General features: G+C 35.3%; 1 protein-coding gene across 6 annotated transcripts in view; it reads right to left on the bottom strand.

Moving 5' to 3' along the window:
- The window catches only part of DYRK1A (dual specificity tyrosine phosphorylation regulated kinase 1A), a 150325-nt gene that overhangs the window by 36550 nt on the left and 94533 nt on the right, over positions 1 to 19242 (bottom strand). For all 6 annotated transcript variants that reach the window (XM_081300658.1, XM_081300659.1, XM_081300657.1 and 3 more), the window contains one exon: positions 3885 to 4081. In XM_081300658.1, coding sequence (XP_081156784.1) covers positions 3885 to 4081 — 197 coding nt within the window. The remainder of the gene's footprint in view (positions 1 to 3884; positions 4082 to 19242) is intronic.

Raw genomic sequence — 19242 nt, 5'->3', positions numbered from 1 at the left:
CCGCCATGGAGGTCATCTAATCAGCAAACCTCTTCTTGAACTGCTATAGTACAGCCTCAATGTGAAATTTCAAAAAGTATAAACCAGTGAAATGCTTCATTACCAGTAAAATTAACACTAGCACGAAGTATACTATTCACAAAGCAAACTAAATAACTTGATAGTAAAATAATTAATATAATACAGTATTTACAAAATACTGTTTTAACATGAATATTTTTACATGTCTGATATAATCTTCTCAACAATCTCATGAGAGTAAGTGCTATTGCCATGACCATTTTACAAATTAGAAACTTGAGATTCCAATGACATAAAGCCAGTTAAGAATATAGCCCAGGGTGAGGGGGTTGAAAAATACAGCTAGGAAGCTGGGTATAGTGGCACCACCTATAATCCTAGGCTAAGGCAAGAGGATCACAGAATTGAGGCCAGAATCAGCAGCAATTTAGCAAGAACCTTATCAACTTTGCAAGATTATCTCAAAATAAAATACAAAGGACAAGGGGTGTACCTCAGTGGTAAAGTATCCCTGGGTTCAATCCCCAGTAATAGTGGTGGTGGTGGTAGTAGTAGTACTACTAGGTTGAGAGCTGAGGTGGTCAATACCTAACTCAGGGTCTTAACACCAACAGTGGGCCAGGAGCTCTCGTCAATTTTAGGTCTTTTTTATACCCTTTTAGCTGAGACATTTTTAGGTTATTTTTGGGCAAAATAATTGTGGCATGCATGAAATAAGCATGAGCAATTATTAAAATGCATTAAAAAACCTTGCCTGTTCACAATTCCACTGGTTATTTCAAACATCTGAAAAAAGAATTAGTAACCACATCTAGGAATAATTATGCTCACTCAAAACACCAAAATGGTCAATCAAGAAAACTTTAAAGTATGGTACAGTCCAAGCTATCCAAGAGGCTCAGAAAAAAAGGAACTCAACTGTGAGTCCAACCTGAGTCAACATAGTGAGAACCCTTCTCAAGGGGAAAAAAGAAAGTATAGTACATACATGAAGTCAAACACATAACTATGAGCTAATGATCAAATTTCTGCACTCAATATTGATATTCTGTGTGCTTCACTTCACAGACTATCAATAACCTTTACGACCACCATTCAAACCTGCCTATAAGGCCAAGTCAACAAGTTGGTTCTTAGTACCTTACTTTTCTTATCTACTTCTGGCAATAAAAGTTACTATTTTAGGATCACTTGTATATAAAAAACAGAAGGCTTTCTGAAAACAAGCGCGTGCACACACACACACACACACACACACAATTGGCCTCAGACTACAGCATATAATTCAGTGCTTCAAAAAGAACCTTGTAGAGAGGTGCTCAAAATACACTGGAAGAACACACTGATTTTTTACTAAGTAACACTTCCTTTTCTTTCATTGCAGTTTCAGGTTAACCAAATTTTCTATTTTGCCATTAAGTACAAATGAAGAATCAGAAAATAACTTTTCCAGACACACAGTTACACAGGTATACTAAGCCCTAAGGCCAGCCCTGCAGATCTGATGCCTTCTCCTAACTTCCTGTTTCTCATATCCACAGTGCCAAGAGAATGGAGAGGAATGCAGCAAGTGCTCCTCCCCACTTCCACAGCTGAAAGCAAGATAATGGTATTCAAAGAACCCAAGAGCTTGCCTAGCTGCATGTGTTGCCCCTTTTGAAAGGGGAATAACCTGAAGAAAGGAAAGTGGGTGAAATGTCATAATACCCCCTCTCAGCTATCTGGCTCTGGGAGCTGGAAACATCTTAACCACAATGCTTGCCCTTTCCCTTCATACAGATCATTCAACAGAAGAAGTTTGCATCTCCTGCTTAAACTAATTCTAAGAGCTAAAACAACCATTACTGAAAAGATTCCACAGTGCAAGATCTAGGACTTTAGTCAAAAAATTGTTTACTAGTGTAACAATACCTATTTTATTTACATTTACCTCGTATTTTCATATGCAATTCTGACTTTCTTCTATTTTTTAGAGCTGTTAATATAGCTAAATAGTACATATCACATATATCCAGGGTACCTGGCAAGTTTAAGAACTATGAAAGGTACTGTGAAAACCAGAACAGTCTAATCAAACTCTAATACAGTCAATCATAATCTTTCACACTTACTTTTATTATATTCTCATTTCCTAAATTCATCTCAATAAAAACATTTTACATTTGTCTAACACATACTCATACAGGAAAGATTAACTACTAGAACCAAAAATCTTAAAAGCCAGTTTATTTCAATATACTATTTTTATAGTAAGTCTTATTTAAAAGATTCTGCCAGAATGATTACCAAACAATGGAAACCACATAATAAAGATGTAGAAGTTTATAGCTAGAAGGCATTTTAGGGGGTACAATCTAAGATTTCCAATTTTACATTCAAGGAAGACAGGTCTATGGGATCTACTTTAAGCCCTACAACAAATCCTGGGCCAAGGCTTGAGCTCATGCCTTATGTCCTGTATTCCATGCCACATCAACACAACACTTCAGTTCTAAGATATCTTCTAATACAACTCCCTTCTTGGTTCAGAAATTTCTAGATTCTGGCAGAAATATCTGGCCAAGAATGATTACTTCAAAAGACAGTCTTTTTATGTCTTATCAATCTTTTTAATTCTTTGCCTTTATTTTATTTGTTTATTTTTATGTGGTGCTGAGGATCGAACCCAGTGCCTCACGCATGCTAGGCAAGCGCTCTGCCATTGAGCTACAGCCCCAGCTGTGTTATGAATCTTTAAAAAAACACAATTTAAAACAGAAAACCTAAGTAAAATATCTTTTATAAATGTTCTAAAGACAAACAAGATGATAGCTGCATATTAAAAATAATAGGTACTTTGCTAACAATACTTACTAATATAAAATAACATAACCATAAAAATACTCAACGGGAATTTTTTTCTAGCCCTCCATATATGGCAAGCATTAGATGTAAGAGAGCACTGTATCTAAGAAGAAAGAAGCCAGGGCTGGACCCAGGAATTTACTACAAATATACCTGAAGAAGTCACAAATTGGGGTTTAGTCTCGTTAGCTAGAAAACAGATCAAAAACAACACCTGTTTTATGGGCTGCTTTTGAACAAGCAAAATAATTTTTCAAAACATACTGTTTCTTCAAAGTACAATAATATAAATGGACTATCTTGCCATTATTATTTATTGGTGTTCCACCATTTTCTTCTGTACACAATTGTAAACACTTCCTAAACTTACATTTTGATGAAGTGCTCCAATTCTCAAATGTGAAAATAAACTTCTCATTGAATAAAATGAATTATTAAGTCTTGCCACAATTCAACTTATTAACTATTTAACCATGAATGCTATTCACTCATATGTATTTTATCAATGTAATGCCAGCTAACTGCAGACAAAAATCTTACTATAATATATATAAGCACACGCCCTAATAATGATGAATATCTCTCATCTGAATATTAGAATGAATAGCATTGTTCAAATGCATATATTTTTTTTCTTGAATTTTAAGGATTTTTTTTTTTTTTTTTAATAAAACAAGTCCTCTAACTTTCCTGATATGGGAATCTTGCTTTCCTATAACTTTCTTTTAACTTCACTAACTTTCATAAGCTTCATTTTTGTCTAATATTCTTTAGAAGTAACTATTCCACTCTATTCCAGAATGAGAAAGTGGTATGTTTCTGGGTATCTTTTAACTAATTAAAATAAAAATAAAAATCATGAACTTTAAATACAAACTTCTTATCATCGTTTTGTCAATCCAGATTTCCATGTATATATAAAACTGAAAACTAGTTAATTATTTTCCTAGTTAATATTCTAACACTTTTAAGGAATAAACTATAATTTCAACATCATTTCTGATACTTCATGAACTTACCTGGTTAGTTAGAGGTTGCTGAATCTGGTCAGAATATGATAAGGCAGAAACCTGTTGGTCACTTATGTTTGGCTGGCGACGGTCACTGTACTGATGTGAATGGGGCATCTGTCCAGCCATCTGAAGGCCAGCAGCATGGAATGAAAATGACGGTGCAAGCCGAACAGATGAAGGTTTGCATGCTGAAGTCTCTCCTCCTATGAAAAGATAAGTGAGGTTTAAAGGAAGTATTCATATCCTAATGTTTATATCATTTGATATATCTGAAAGTTCTTTAATAAGGACTTCAGAATGTTCAATAATATTAAAAACCTTTATAACTACAACCAGGAGTATGTCACTTGACACAGTTATATGTTAAATGGTATAAAATATATATTAAGATGAGTATCTATAAATCAAATCTATAATGAGAAAATCTAAAGAAAAGTTTTATATAAAGCAACTATAATAACCTTTAAAACTTACTTTCACTTATGAGGTTTTTATCAATTGAGAACCATAAGTTACAGACTGAAATCTTGAGAGATGCTCTGCCAATGGATAGCTACTCACAAACTAACTCAAAAGAATACTGCTGAGATGCTGCTTTGCACCTGCTAGATATATAGCAAACAGTATCTCTGGAATCCCCCAACACAGATCAAAGATCTGTCCTAATAGTGCTCTCCAATGACACAGGTAATCAAAGGCTGATCATGCAAACAGGGAAACAAATCCCTTTCAATGAAGTCCTAAGAGAATCTACACATGGCAAACTCACCACAAAAACAGAACAATCAATAACCATTCCACAGGTAAATAAGGATCATGATATCCATGGTAGATATGGAATATTAATACTTTTGGTCTGCAAAAGTATTGTAACTGGCTAAGGGAAAAGATTAGGGGGAGTGGGAGAGAAGGAGAAGGAATAAGAGGGAAAAAAGGATAAGAAAGAAGGGTAAGAAAAAGAAAAAAAGACTTTTCTTCCTTATGTCCAACCTAACTTGTAACTGAAGACTGCAGTCAAAAGTCAAGGCAAAAAAACTCTGAACAACAAACTCCAGATCCAAAATACTGTTTCTTCCTCAATGAACCAGCTAACTGGCACCACACAACAGACCATACTGTCCAGCGCCAGAATACCCTTGAAGTCTACTATTTTAGAGACACCTAACAGCATCAGCCCAACCATGAAGAGCAGAGACTCTCAGCCAGGCTGTGGGATTTGAAATTCTGGCTCCACCATTCACTGACAGTATGACCTTGTACATTTCATTTTTCCTGATAATATCTACCTGAAAAGGCTGTTGTGAAGGTTAAATACAGCTCTGTTAATTAATAAATGACCAATATTATCTCTAACTACTATATAATCAAGTACACTAAATATACTGTAATGTACAATAAAGATGGCAGGCATGGTGCTGTTTTTCTGCAGTGTACATTGAATGCTGCTGAACAGACTCTGCATACTGAAGAGAACAAAGCCCAATTCCCCCAAAATTTAAGTTCTGTTTCTATTTTCTACTTTAGTTAATAACACCACTTCCTATCCAGTTAACCAGAATCAAAACTCTGAGAATCATGGTTTTTTTTTCCTTTTCTCCTCCAATAGCCCACTCTCATGCAAATAGGCACTCAATCTTGCTGATTCCATTTTCTACAGGACACTCAAAAACCTCTCCTTTCCATTTCCATTACCACATAGCTCACTTAGGATTACCAACAGATTTCTTAACAGCTCATTCTATCTTGATCTACCCATTTGCAACTCTGTATTTCTTTAAAAATGGCTGGAATGATCTAAAATGCAAGTTTCAAGTCCCTCATTCCTATTTAATTTGAATTATCACCTGCCCTTGGCACTGCTTTCAGATCTTAACTTCAGTGTCTCTCCCCAGTATGGCATATTTTTAACTGATCAATACTATTTTTTTTTTTAGAGAGAGAGAGAGAGAGAGAGAGAGAGAGAGAGAGAGAGAGAGAATTTTAGTATTTATTTTTTTTAGTTATCGGCAGACATAACATCTTTGTTTGTATGTGGTGCTGAGGATTGAACCCACACGCATGCCAGGCGAGCGTGCTACCGCTTGAGCCACATCCCCAGCCCGATCAATACTATTTGATTAAGTAAAAGCACTCTTTGATTAAGTAAAAGAGATGGGATAACTATTTTTAAAAATTTTTCATTTTTTTGTAATGAAAAATACATTCAAATCAATTCAATGTGACGCAAACTTTGTTCCATTTTAAAAAAATTATCTAGGAATTTATCCTAAGAAAATAACTGATAATATGTTCAGGGTTGTTAAGCATATTTGTCACAGCAAAAACAAAAACAAAAAGGAAATCTATTTGTAAAATAGTGTATGTGGGTAGCTTTAAATCTGTATGTTAAAAATTAAAAAAAGCAGGTAAAAATATAAATATATATTAAAAATCTCAGATTTTTAATATATATATTTATTTACATATATAATATATATTATTATAGAATTGGGTTACTATAATAATATCTGCTTTATAGATAGGAAATCTAAGATCTAGAGTGGTTAAGTAATCTGCCATTTACATCCTTAATCTTTTTACTGTTTTTAACATCTCTGTCTTAAGGACCTCAGATTTTTAAAATATTATTTTTAGTTGTAGATGGACACATATCTTTATTTTTATTTGTTTGTTTATTTATTCATTTATTTATTTTAGTTGTAGATGGACTACTGGTACAGGCATTCACAGTACCTTTATTTATTTTTATGTGGTCCTGAGGATTGAACCCAGTGCCTCACACGTGCAAGGCACACACTCTACCACTGAGCTACAACCCCAGCCATTTTAGTTTTGATTTTGAAACAGGGTCTTGCTAAATTGCTGGCACAGACTTGGAACTCAATCCTCTTGCCTCAGTCTCTCAAGTTGCCAGGATTACAGGTGTGTGCCACAGTACTCAGCTATTCGTTCTACTTTTGATTAACATCTAAATTATTTCCACCTTAAGACAGTAATAAGTATTGACAGTTTAAAAAAAAAAAATTCTCGGGCTAGGGATGTGGCTCAAGTGGTAGCGCGCTCGCCTGGCAAGCGTGCGGCCCGGGTTCAATCCTCAGCACCACAAACAAAGATGTTGTGTCCGCCGAAAACTAAAAAATAAATATTAAAACTATCTCTCTCTCTCTCTCTCTCTCTCTCTCTCTCTCTCTCTAAAAATTCTCGATACACATACACAGAGGTGTTCTGCTCTTTTTTTCCAGTTTTTTTTCCTTTCTTTAATGAATCTATTTTTCCATTAGTAGTCTATGAAAATTCCTACAGTCCCACTCTTTCACCACTTGGAATCATCAGTCTAATTCCAGCCATTATGATAGGTGTATAGTGGAATTCCACTATGGTTTTCACTTGTATTTTCCTGGTAACCATAGGCACCTGTTCATGAATACTGGCCACCTGGACACTATTTCTCTACAGTTTTTCCATTTCATCTATCGAATTGCAGTCTTTTTCTTACAAAGTTCTAGGAGTTTTTGTTTTTTGAAGCAATAGTCTAGATTGGAGCACCTAATTGCACAAGTAGCTTTCCTTGTCACAGTCTTAATGATGTTCCTTGAAAACAGAAGTTCTTCATTTTTTTTTTCAACATTTGCTTTGTTTAGAACTTTGGTATAATGAAAAAAAAATCTCTTAAACAGACACCAAAATCATGAAGAAATTCCAAGTAATATCTTTTAGAATTTGGACATGACCTTTCACGTGTAGATTGGCAATCTATTTCGATTTTGTATACATGTAGGGTAAGAATCAAGTTTCATACTCCCTCCAGTAGATACCCAATTTTGATTGAGAACCAATTATTGAAAAGGCTAACACTGGAGCTGGAGTAGTGGCTCAGTGGGAGAGCACTTGCCTGGCATGTGTGAGGCCCTGGGTTTGAGTCTCAGCACGGCATATAAGTAAATAAAATAAAGGTCCATTGAAAAAAATAAAGGTCCACTAAAAAAAAAATCAATCAATCAATCAATAAAAGGTTAACATTCTCCGCTGCTCTGCAATGCCACTTTATCACAAATCATGTACCCACCTATGTGTAGACTTATTTTTTTGATGCTATACTCAGTTCTACTGGTATAGCAGACATTCCTAAACCTCTTTGTTCAAGAACCACTATCTAAATCACAATAGCTTTAGAAGTTTTAATATCCAATAGAGAATTTTGTTGTTCTTCAAGTACATTTTGACTTTTTGTAGCCATATAAGTTTCAAAATCAACTCCAAATCTTCCAAAACAAACCCACATTGGACATCTAGTTGGAACAGTGCTGCCCAACAGAACAGTCTGCAACCATACATTTATATGCCCTATTAATATAGCTAACTGAGCCATATGTGGCTACTAAACACTTGAACAGTTTTAGTTTTTCCTTCTTCTTCTTTCGTGATTCTGGGGATTGAACCCAGGGCCTTGTGCATGCAAGGCAAGCAAGCACTCTACCAACTGAGTAGATCCCCAGCCCCTGTTTTCATTCTTTACCTTGCCTTTTTCCACCTGATGCAAGCTCCACTCTGATGATGATTACAGAACTCATAGGTTCCATGTCTTATTTCCTATCTCAGAAAGAAAGCTTTCAAAAGTTTCCTAGTATAATGATCAGATTAACAAAGTTCCCCTTCTACTTATAGTTTTCCAAGACTTTTTCCTCATGAATGGATACTGAATTTATTAAATCCCTTTCCTGCATGTATTAAAATGACAAGGCTTTTCAGATTTACTCTGTTAAGGTGGTAACTAACACTGATTTCTGGATGTTAAACAAACTTTGCAATCCTGGGCTGCACGCTTTGGTCATGATTATATTCTGGTGGTAGATTCATTGGTAGAATCCTCTAAATCTTGCCGAGCACGGTGGCACATGCCTGTAATCCCAGTGGCTCGGGAGGCTGAGACAGGAGGATCGGGAGCTCAAAGCCAGTTTCAACAAAGCGAGGCGCTGAGGCAACTCAGTGAGACACTGTCTCTAAATAAAACACAAAAAAGAGCTGGGGATATGGCTCAATGGTTGAGCGCCCCTGAATTCAATCCAGGTACAGAAAAAACCCAAAACAACGACAACAAAACAAACCCTCTAAACTTTTCTCTGTGAGCAGGATATTCCCCCTTCACCTCATGATTGGCTAGGAAGGCTTTCTCTTTGTTATCAGCGTCACCAAAGTTTTATTAATTGTATTAAGTATTCTCTCTTTAAAGGTGTTTTGTATTTCTGCTCTTGTATATCTGTAATCAACAGAGGTATATTGAAAATCTCCCATTTGCTAAATTTTGTTTTTTTTTTTTTTTTTAAACCAATATACACTCCATGCATAAGAATGATTTGCTAGCTAGGGGCTGGGGTTGTGGCTCAGTGGTAGAGCACTCACCTAGCATGTGTGACGCCCTAGGTTCAATCCTTAGCATCACATATAAACAAACAAACAAACAAGAAAAATAAAGGTGGGCTGAGGCTGTAGCTCAGTGGCAGAGCGCTTGCGGAGCATGCATGAGGCACTGGGTTCGATCCTCAGCACCAAATAAAAATAAACAACTAAAATAAAGGAATTCTGTCCATCTACAACTACATACATACATACATACATACATACATACATACATAAATCAGAAGTATTGTGTCCGACTACAATTGAAAAATAAACATTTTTTTAAAAAAAAGAATGGTATGCTAGGTGACAAAGAATTTCTAATGTTCTTTCTTAATTTGTTGTGGGTAATCTGTGAATGTGTATTAACAAGAAATAAATATATTTTTCACTCCTAGGACTTTTTTAGCTGTTTCCTATACCATCTATCATAATTTGTTAATAAAATGAGTTTTTCATGAAATAAAAGAACAATTAGTCCCCCTGCACTAGTGGGGATTTGCAACTACACTATGTATATGTCTGTCTGCCACATGTGCACTGTCTCCTTAGCTCAATTAATTCAGACAATAAGTTCAATTTTCTCCCATGATGCCAAAAAATGTTTACAGTTACCACTCATTCTTTTCTTTCCTATGGTAATATTTCAAGAGGATAAACTAATATTGGTACTTCCAGTCAATCAGATTTTATAATTAAGCAAATCACCATATTTTAATTTTTCCTTAAGTTTCTTCTCTTGTAATTCAATTAAGGGGAAATTTTTCACTTCATCCTATGACAGAGATGACTAAATAATAAAGTATTAGGGTGAACCATACAAAAGTGCTAATATTTGGCTGAATCTGGGTTAGAAAATGCCTTTTTCATATGAGTCAATCTGACATCCACCATTATATATAATTTTTATTCACCCAAATAATTAGCTGTTAGTATTTTAGTGAAAAAAGTACCACAATACATGCTGTAACATCAAATAATTTCATGATACACCTATAATATTTAATTCAAAACTATCTTAAAAATCAGAGTTCAATTCCAAAATACTATTGTGGGTCACTATCAAGTAGTATAAAAGGCAAATTGTAGAGAAGTATGCATGTGGTGTCCGATTTGTTTTTTTGTATATCTTTCTGAACAGATTTTTTTTTACAGTAACAGCATGATTAACTTATTTAATAATTGATTAAAATTGTTAACAACTTAAAAATGAAGTGACTTTTCTCAGTCTAGTCAAGATAGTATATTGTAGCAAGAAAACTACTAGAAACCATAGGAGCACTAACTCTATGGAAAAACACATTTCTGAACAGATCTATGAGATTGGGACATGATAAAACTCAAAAGGTAGCCACTGAGTAAAACTAACAAATCATTTAATCTCTGATAAAAGACTTCTAGGAGGGCTAGAGTTATAGCTCAATGTTAGAGCACTTGCCTAGCACAGTGAAGCAGTGGGTTCGATTTGCAGCACCACATAAAAATAAATAAATAAGGGCTGGGTTTGTGGCTCAGTGGTAGAGTGCTCACCTAGCACAAAGTGAGGCACTGGGTTCGATCCTCAACATCACATAAAAATTCAGAGATACTGTGTCCCCCTACAACTAAAAAATAAATATCAATCAATAAATAATTAAAATAAAATAAAAATTGTGTCCATCTACAACTAAAAAAAAATATTGTAAAAAAAAAATTTGTCAGAGACCATAGGTCTGATATATACTATTTAGCCATCTTAAATTCTTCATCATTAAGTGTTGATGGGTATATCATTTGTTAATAATATTTTTTAAGATATTGTGTCTACCTTTTTTAAATATTTGTTTTTTTAGTCGGACACAATATAATCTTTATTTTACTTTTTTTTTTTTTTTTTAATGTGGTGCTGAGGATTGAACTCGGCCTCACATGTGCTAGGCAAGTGCTCTACCACTGAGCCACAACCCCAGCCCTTGGTTATTAATATTAATCCACATCTGACTTTAAAGGGAACAGCTAAATGAAATACTAAAAAAAAAAAAAAATTAAAAATTAAAATAAAAATAAATCTAAAAACAAAAAAACATGGAAGTAATTGAAGTTAATTAAAATTGTAGTACCCAAATATGGAAACTCTTATGAGGCTGAGGTTCTAAAACAAAATTCCCCTAAGAAACAAAGGGGGCAACCAAGCTTATGTGGCAAGAAAACGGCAAGACCGTTATCAAAATGAAGGAAAAAAATATTAAAGAAATACAGCTGTACTGAATAAGGTATGGGATTAAGAAAGTGACTGAATTTAAGCCCATGAGTAAGTGGGCTTTACCACTAGCACTAAGAACAGTGCCTGACACATGGCCTGCATTCAATAAATATTTATTCAATGAAAGAATGAACTGAATCCATCAGGAAATTTGGGTGGTGGGGAGTGCCAGGGATTGAACTCAGGGGCACTAAAGCACTAAGCCATGTTCCCCAGCCCTATTTTGTATTTTATTTAGAGACAGGGTCTCACTTGGTTACCACCTCACAGTTGCCGAGGCTGGCTTTGAACTCATGATCCTCCTGCCTCAGCCTCCTGAGTCACTGGGATTACAGGTGTGTGCCACTGTGCCCAGCCCATCAGAAAATTTTATACTATGAAGAAACACTTGAGAAAAGGAGGGAGGGAGACGCTGAATGCGGTAAGGATGAGCAAAGTGTTTTTAAAATGATGGACTCATGTGTTAGATATAAAGAGCAGGCTAGAACTATACTGATAAACAGTCAGTTCCTGTTACTCGCTTTGATAATGCCAAGCACACAGTGCAATGCCTGGCTCCAGAGCTGGTGTTAAAAAAACATGTATTAAAAATAAACTATGTAATAACTGTGACTTTGCAGAGTCTAAGGTTAGTGATCTAATGACAAGGATGAATGAAATGACTTATTACCCTCTAGTGGGTGATATATGTCATTACAGAACACAGACAGTTATAAAACACACACACACACACACACACACACACACACACACAATCTTAACCCATTACCAAAACGGAATATTCAATTATGTACAGACATGATGAAATGGTTCATGTAAAGACCAAAGTAAAGGCTCAGATTTTTTAGTATGAAACATTTATCAGTATACTGAATTGTTAACAATAAGATATGGATTAAAAACATGTATCTTTAAAAGCCTATAATATCAGGCTTCCATTCTGACAACTTTAGAGTCTCTGGTACCAGACTACCTCATACATCATAAACAATTATAAGCATGAAACAACGGTTTTCAGACACTGGACAAAGAGAGTACAAATTTGTGACCACTGAGAAAAAGGAACCAATCTCAGTGAGCTACAATCACCTTGGCTTTATATCTGGAGGCATATCCAGAGTATACTGTATAGAAGGGGAAACCAAATAGAACATGGCAGTGTCACTAGTTAAGGAGACAAAATTCAAAAGACACTACTGGCTTGAACTTATCAAATGAGAAGCAGAAAAGAAAGGAGTTCTATTAATTTAAACACAGGGATCCTCCTGGTTCTTTGGTTTAATGCTAAACTGCACAGGCCCTGGGAAAAGGCCTATGAGGTCAGGCAAAGAAAAACTACAAGGAAGCTGTGGACTAAACAACTATCAGAAATCACACGGACCTGGGAGACATGACATGTTCCAACCATGTAGCATAGAGAAACCCTGATAAATACTACGGACACCCAACAGAGACCCCAGAAAGCCCATGCTGTAGGAGCAGGGTTAACCTGGCTCTAGAGTAATGCTCTCCTAACAGAGAGAAACAAACCTCAAAGGGTAGTCTGAAGTAAATTAGCCCATCAGGACACAATTAAATACTCTTTAAAGAGGAAGACAAAATCCAGATGCTCAACAGCCGAGTACACATAATGCCCACGACCAATGAAATTTCACTAGGCCAAAAAGTAGGGAAATAAGACCCATACTCCAGAGGGGAAAAATCCATTTGTAGACTAAGAAATAATAAAACCAGCAGATAAAAATAGTTCTTCCAAATGTTTTAAAAGATAAAGGAAAACACGGACAAAATAAGGGAATAAACAGTGATCCTTAATAGAGAAATGGAACTTAACAGTACACAAATCACACACTGAGGCATTCAACCAAATGACTGATAACCAATGAAAAAAATATATATACCACCAAAAGCAGTCAGAGGATTTTTCATATAGGGGGAACCACTGAAGATAGAAGACAACTGTTTAAAGCAAAAGTAATGTACTGTAGAGCTTATAGACATACATAAAAATAAAGCAGATGAAAATGGTAGCACAAAGGACAGGCATACTAAAGTGGAAGCAGGGCTCAGTATAACTTAAAAGTTTCATACAATAAACTCAAGAGAAAGCACTGACATAGATAGTTACTAATGAGCAACCAGAATGATACTTTGAGATTACCATACAAATGTGTTCAGTCATTTACTGTATATTTAACAAGCACTTATAATTTTTAAGGACTATACTATCCCAAAAACTAAATTACAGTAAATGAGACCTTATCTCTTAATTATGAAGTTAACCCAATTCTTAGAGCTGAAATGCAAAGCCAAGAAATTATTTTTAATAACAGCATCTAGAATTTGGAAAAGATTAAAATAGTCAACCAAGATATATTGCTGCTGGATTCCACAAATTATTTCAATGTTCACAGTACAACATGTAATATAGGTAAATTTATGTTTTCCTTCATAGTATAAAATTATACAGAATTTTTAAACAGCAAAAATAAATAAGACAGATAATACCACCTGGTATTTTATGGGTTATTAGCAGTAGTGAAAATTCCAAATGGAGAAAGAAACACTTTGTTTTTCTTACAGTATTCATAATTTTAAGCCATTTAAACAGTAATAAAATCTAGAGATATTTTTCCCCATTTAGGAGAAAACAAAATATCAAGCAGTCTTTGCGCTCATATCTAGGAATGAGGGGTGGAGAGAACTTAAAAAACATGAGTGATAAACAAAGACACACTATGTTTTAAGAGGAAGTCTGAGGCAAGAGTAAATCTTTGAAGGGATGAAGTCCAACCACTTGATAAGATAGAAAAATCAATAAATGAAACATAATTTTTAAAATAATAATCAGTGGATCTTTAAATTGAAGGGTGCCGGGTACTGAATTAGAAGAAGTCCACTTGCTAGTGCAATGTTACCAAAAGGTAAATGCTACCTGACAAGCATACCCCTTTGTCAGTTCCCAGGGATTAGAACAGCCCCAGCATACAAAGAAGCTCAGAAATTATCTGTCATCTAACAGACTCAACGGGTAGTACAAAACACGTAGACAAGTGAATCTGCCCTTAAGAATCAGAAAGGCTGGACAAAATGGAAAAATCTTTACATGTTATAACAATTACGATTAACCGATAGGGGATTTTTAAATCACTGCAACAAAATTTCTGAAAAACTGAAAACAATATACTAAAAAAAATTCCCTAAGAAAGAAAATAATATTATCTAATAAATCATCTGAAATACTGGTCACTTGAACAAAATGCTCACAAATATTTTAAGCTTGAGGCCAATTCAGTTTTTTAAAAATGTATCAACAACAGTAGTCACATGATCCTTGCTGGTTTGATTTGTGAATTTATACTTCAATTTAGATATTCTCAAACTCACTCACCCATCCCAGTCTCTTAGGGAAACAAAGAGTAAACTCATTTCTGGTAAAAATTTAATTTTAGATGATTCACTGGACAGTCCTGAAAGAGGTAGAAAAGGCTGTCTCGTAGACTAGCAGAATCCAGATAACAACACAAGGAAAGTCCATCAGACAACATTTGCTCAAACAGCCTTTCTGGTAATATCAGTGTCTTAATACAAAAATCGATGCTGCATAGAAGTCAGAACTTAAATTACATAAATTTCTTTCTAGCAAAATACTAGAGTAATATTTTTTATTCAGCAGGCAACTACTCAGGCTAAACTTAAAATATGCCTACAAACATACTATTTATTTCAGGAATCTAGAAGATCTGCATAGGACAATGACGATTACTCCATGACACATTCTAAGGAAATGAGCGAATCATTGGGGTCCTGAGTAAACTGCTTATAAGCTAACCACTTGTTTAATTAAAAAAGATTTATACTTTCACTGCAAGTCACTCAGCCTTCTATAAGTTTAACTTTCATAAATGCATATCAGAAGTTTTTAAACAATTACTCAAGTCCTTCATGACGCACTGTACTGAATAAATTATTTTTTAAATTTATTTTTTAGGCATAGATGGACACAACACAATACCTTTATTTTTATGTGGTGCTGAGGATCGAACCCAGGCCCCATCCATGCTAGGCCAGCGCTCTACCACTGAGCCACAATCCCAGCCCTATAATAAATTATTTTTTAAAGCAAGTATTATCTTTCAGACTAGATGGTGAGCCAGACCCTAAGAATCTAGGGTATTTCAGGAAGTGAAAATAATACCAGTTACCACATAGTTCAAAGCTGTCAAGACAGTCTTGATCTCAAAATTGTCTCAAACATTAATATCTATCAGATGGTGTATTCTTCCCTATGATTTAGCAACTACAGGCACCTGAGGTAGAGTAGTAATAATTGTCAGCACATGAAAGAGTGACAAACCAAGTCAGCTTCCTCAGTACACGACACATGACAACTCATCATCACATTTGATCACAGAAATCCAAATACTCCTTTCCTTTAACTGCCATGGATGGAAAATGTTACAGACAGTTTGCTAGGGGGCAGAAAAGGTTGTATCCCAGGTGGGGAATTTTTTAGGACTTAAAATATATATATAAATGGTAGTTGGGATTCCAACTTAAGTTCATTTTTTCAAAAAAAAAAATTAAAAACAAAGCAAAATATCACTTACCGAAAAGATTTTATACACATACATGTGATGCATGCTTGTATATGTACAGACATATTTACATACATGCAAATGTGTGTATGTGTGCATATCATATATGATACAGACACACACACATATATACTTTAAAATTTTTTTAAGCTGTAGATGGACACAATACCTTTATTTAATTAATTTTTTTAATGTGGTGCTGGGGAACGAACCCAGTGCTTCACACATGCTAACTAAGTGCTAAGCTACAACTACTGTGCAATATCCAGCCCCATATACACTTTAAAATAAATGAATGAATGAATGAATGAATACTCAGAGTTGCCTCTCCAACCCTCAGATTTTTCTTCATATCTGTTGACCATAACTTTGTCAGAACCTACAAGCTCACTAAAGGTGCCTTCCTAGTACCTTTAAAGTATCAAAGGAAAGAAACCGATATATTAAAACCCATCTAAAAACTGAAATATTATGAAGCCATTAAAAAGCTGAAAGTTGGCTGCTTAGCTGTTTTTCCCTCTGGAGAGAAGAGAACACACACATACACACACACAAAGGCAGCTGGGACTGAACAGAAATGCTACCTACCGTAGCCACCGAGCCTTCGTCTAAGCCCTGAAAGGAAATGTTAAGACGTCTAAAGATTCACGTAAGTTTCAGGCACTCAAAAGTTTCTTTGGAAAGAAAGCTGTCTCAAACCTTCCCTGATCTTCACCTCTGCCTTCTTCTAAAGCAAGCTCTGCAACAGCAACTGAGGAAAAAACTTTTCTAAAAAATCTTTATCCCTCCTCCCATTCCAGGGAGAAAAATAAGGGAACAATATACATGTTCCTCAATCTTTTTTAGTTCTAGCCAAACAGCTGTTATAGACACAGGATATTTTTAAGCCTAGTAAAGTACTTGGATATCTATATTGAATTGCAGCATAATACTTAAAATTATTCAATAAGGCAATTATTTGGCTCCATGATTCCAATTAAAACACTCTATATTTACAGAAATTTTCCATTACAAAACACTCAAAAGACAAGATATTTATCTGACCCAAGATAACTTAAAAGTTTAGCACAGAGTAATTATTCAATGGTTATAAAATTCAGTAAAACGTAGCCCTTCATTAAAAGCATATTTATGTAGCAATTAAACATAAACCTCTTTGTTTTTCCCTCTCCTGTATATTCTATGTAAGAGTAGTTAACAAGCCAGACATGGTGGTATATGCCTGTAATCCTAGCATGTGCAAGTCCCTGGGCCCAATCCCTGTACCACAAAAAAAAAAAAAAAAAAAAAAAAAAAAAAAAAAAAAAAAAGTGTGTGTGTGTGTAGCAACTTGGGAAGCTGAGGCAGGAGGATCTCAAGTTCAAAGTCGGCCTGGGCAATTTAGCAAGATCTTGCCTCAAAAAACTTTTTAAAAAGGGCTGAGGGCTGGGGTTGTGACTCAGTGGTAGAGTGCTTGCCTAGCAAATGTGAGACACTGCATTGGATCCCCAGCACCACATTTAAAAAAATAAACACATAAATAAATAAAAATATTGTGTCCATCTATAACTAAAAATTTAAAAAAGAGGGGGTGCCGAGTCTGGGGATGCAGCTCAGTGGTAGACTGCTTGTCTAATATGTATGGTGCCCCTGGGTTCAATTTCCACTATGGGGGGTTGGTGGGGAGAGGGACTTTGTACCTTAATTCTATACCAAATCAGAACAGCCTAGAAAATATTACAATCCAAAGGGTGATATAATAATCCTAAATATATGAAACAAGCTAATAATAATTATTTAAAACACTTGTCTTATTTTCCACCCCATGCATGTAAAAGATGCAATTCTCATAAATCAAAAGTGTATGAGAAACCCTTCAAACTTACTAGTAGTCAAAAAATAAATAACAATTAGATTTCATTTTTACCTCTCAAACAAGCAAATTTTCCAAACCAGAAAGACTATCCTCAATAAAGGATATTACTGAGGATAAAACAGGTTCTTAATTCTCTTTACAAGAAAATCTATGGGTAGTTATTCCACCAACTGTCAGTATGCCCTTATATGCACAAATACACCACGAATTAGATATTATTACAGAATTTGTTACATTTTATATAAAAAGACACCAAGGTAAAGAGCTCCACTGCAGTGGCCCATGTCCACACAGTATGCCCAACAGTATCACCAGAAGACAGATCAGTTTTCTATCTCCAGAAACAGGCCTCACTAGTACTTTGATCTGTGCCTCAAATACAAGTGTGAAAGTGCTCAAGGAACATTAGCAATGCCTCCTAAGAGACAAAACTGGTGAATCCCTACTAAGGAATAAAGACAAACCGAATTAGCAGGAAAGACACGTGGCGCCAGAAGACAGCTTGTCCTTTCCAAGTACAACCTGCTTGGATTTGAGTGAAAATAAACAACTGGGTGGCTTTGACCAAAGAAGAATGGAATTAAACAAGGGAGTCAGAAAAAAAAAAAATGAACTTTAAATCAAATTTTAGAAAGACCATAAAAAAAAACAAAACTAGTAACAAATCATGTGGTCTGCTTGCAAAAATGTCCTATGGAAGACAACAGGACTATAAGTGTGCCATAATCTGGCCTCAACCTGCATCTGCACTTACAGCCTCCTTCTTCTCAGGCCCAGCTCATCCACAACTCCCCCATACTCTTGCACTCTTTGCCTTTAATATTTTTCCCTTATTGCTTTGCCTGACTCCCACTTCTCCATCAAAGAGCATCTTAAATGTTACCTAAGTTCAACTGAAGAACAGAATACAGAGAGAGATGCATTGCAGGTCAGGGCTAGAAAGGCAGGCTGGGCCCAAAGAGTCTTAAGAGAAACAAACTAAGGAGTGTGGATTTCGTATAACAAGCAAATAAGGTGTCAGGGAAGGTACATAAGGAGAAACACAATTTCATTTGCATTTGTAATTATAGCAATAAACACTGGTGTGGCTGGATTCAATGTGTGACTTACTAGTTATCCACTTACAGTGTGACATGTCCACTGACCTGTGCCTCCCTATATCTGCAGAACTTAAACCTTAAGAATATTAAGAAAATTAGAGTTAAAATTTAAAACGGTACCTGACCCATCAAAATAACAGAAACAATATGTAAAATGGACTGGACCAGGAGA

The sequence above is a fragment of the Spermophilus citellus genome (genome assembly GCF_964194105.1).
Source record: "Spermophilus citellus genome assembly, chromosome: 7".
In the NCBI taxonomy this organism is placed as follows: domain Eukaryota; kingdom Metazoa; phylum Chordata; class Mammalia; order Rodentia; family Sciuridae; genus Spermophilus; species Spermophilus citellus.
This window is presented reverse-complemented; position numbering and strand designations above follow the sequence as displayed.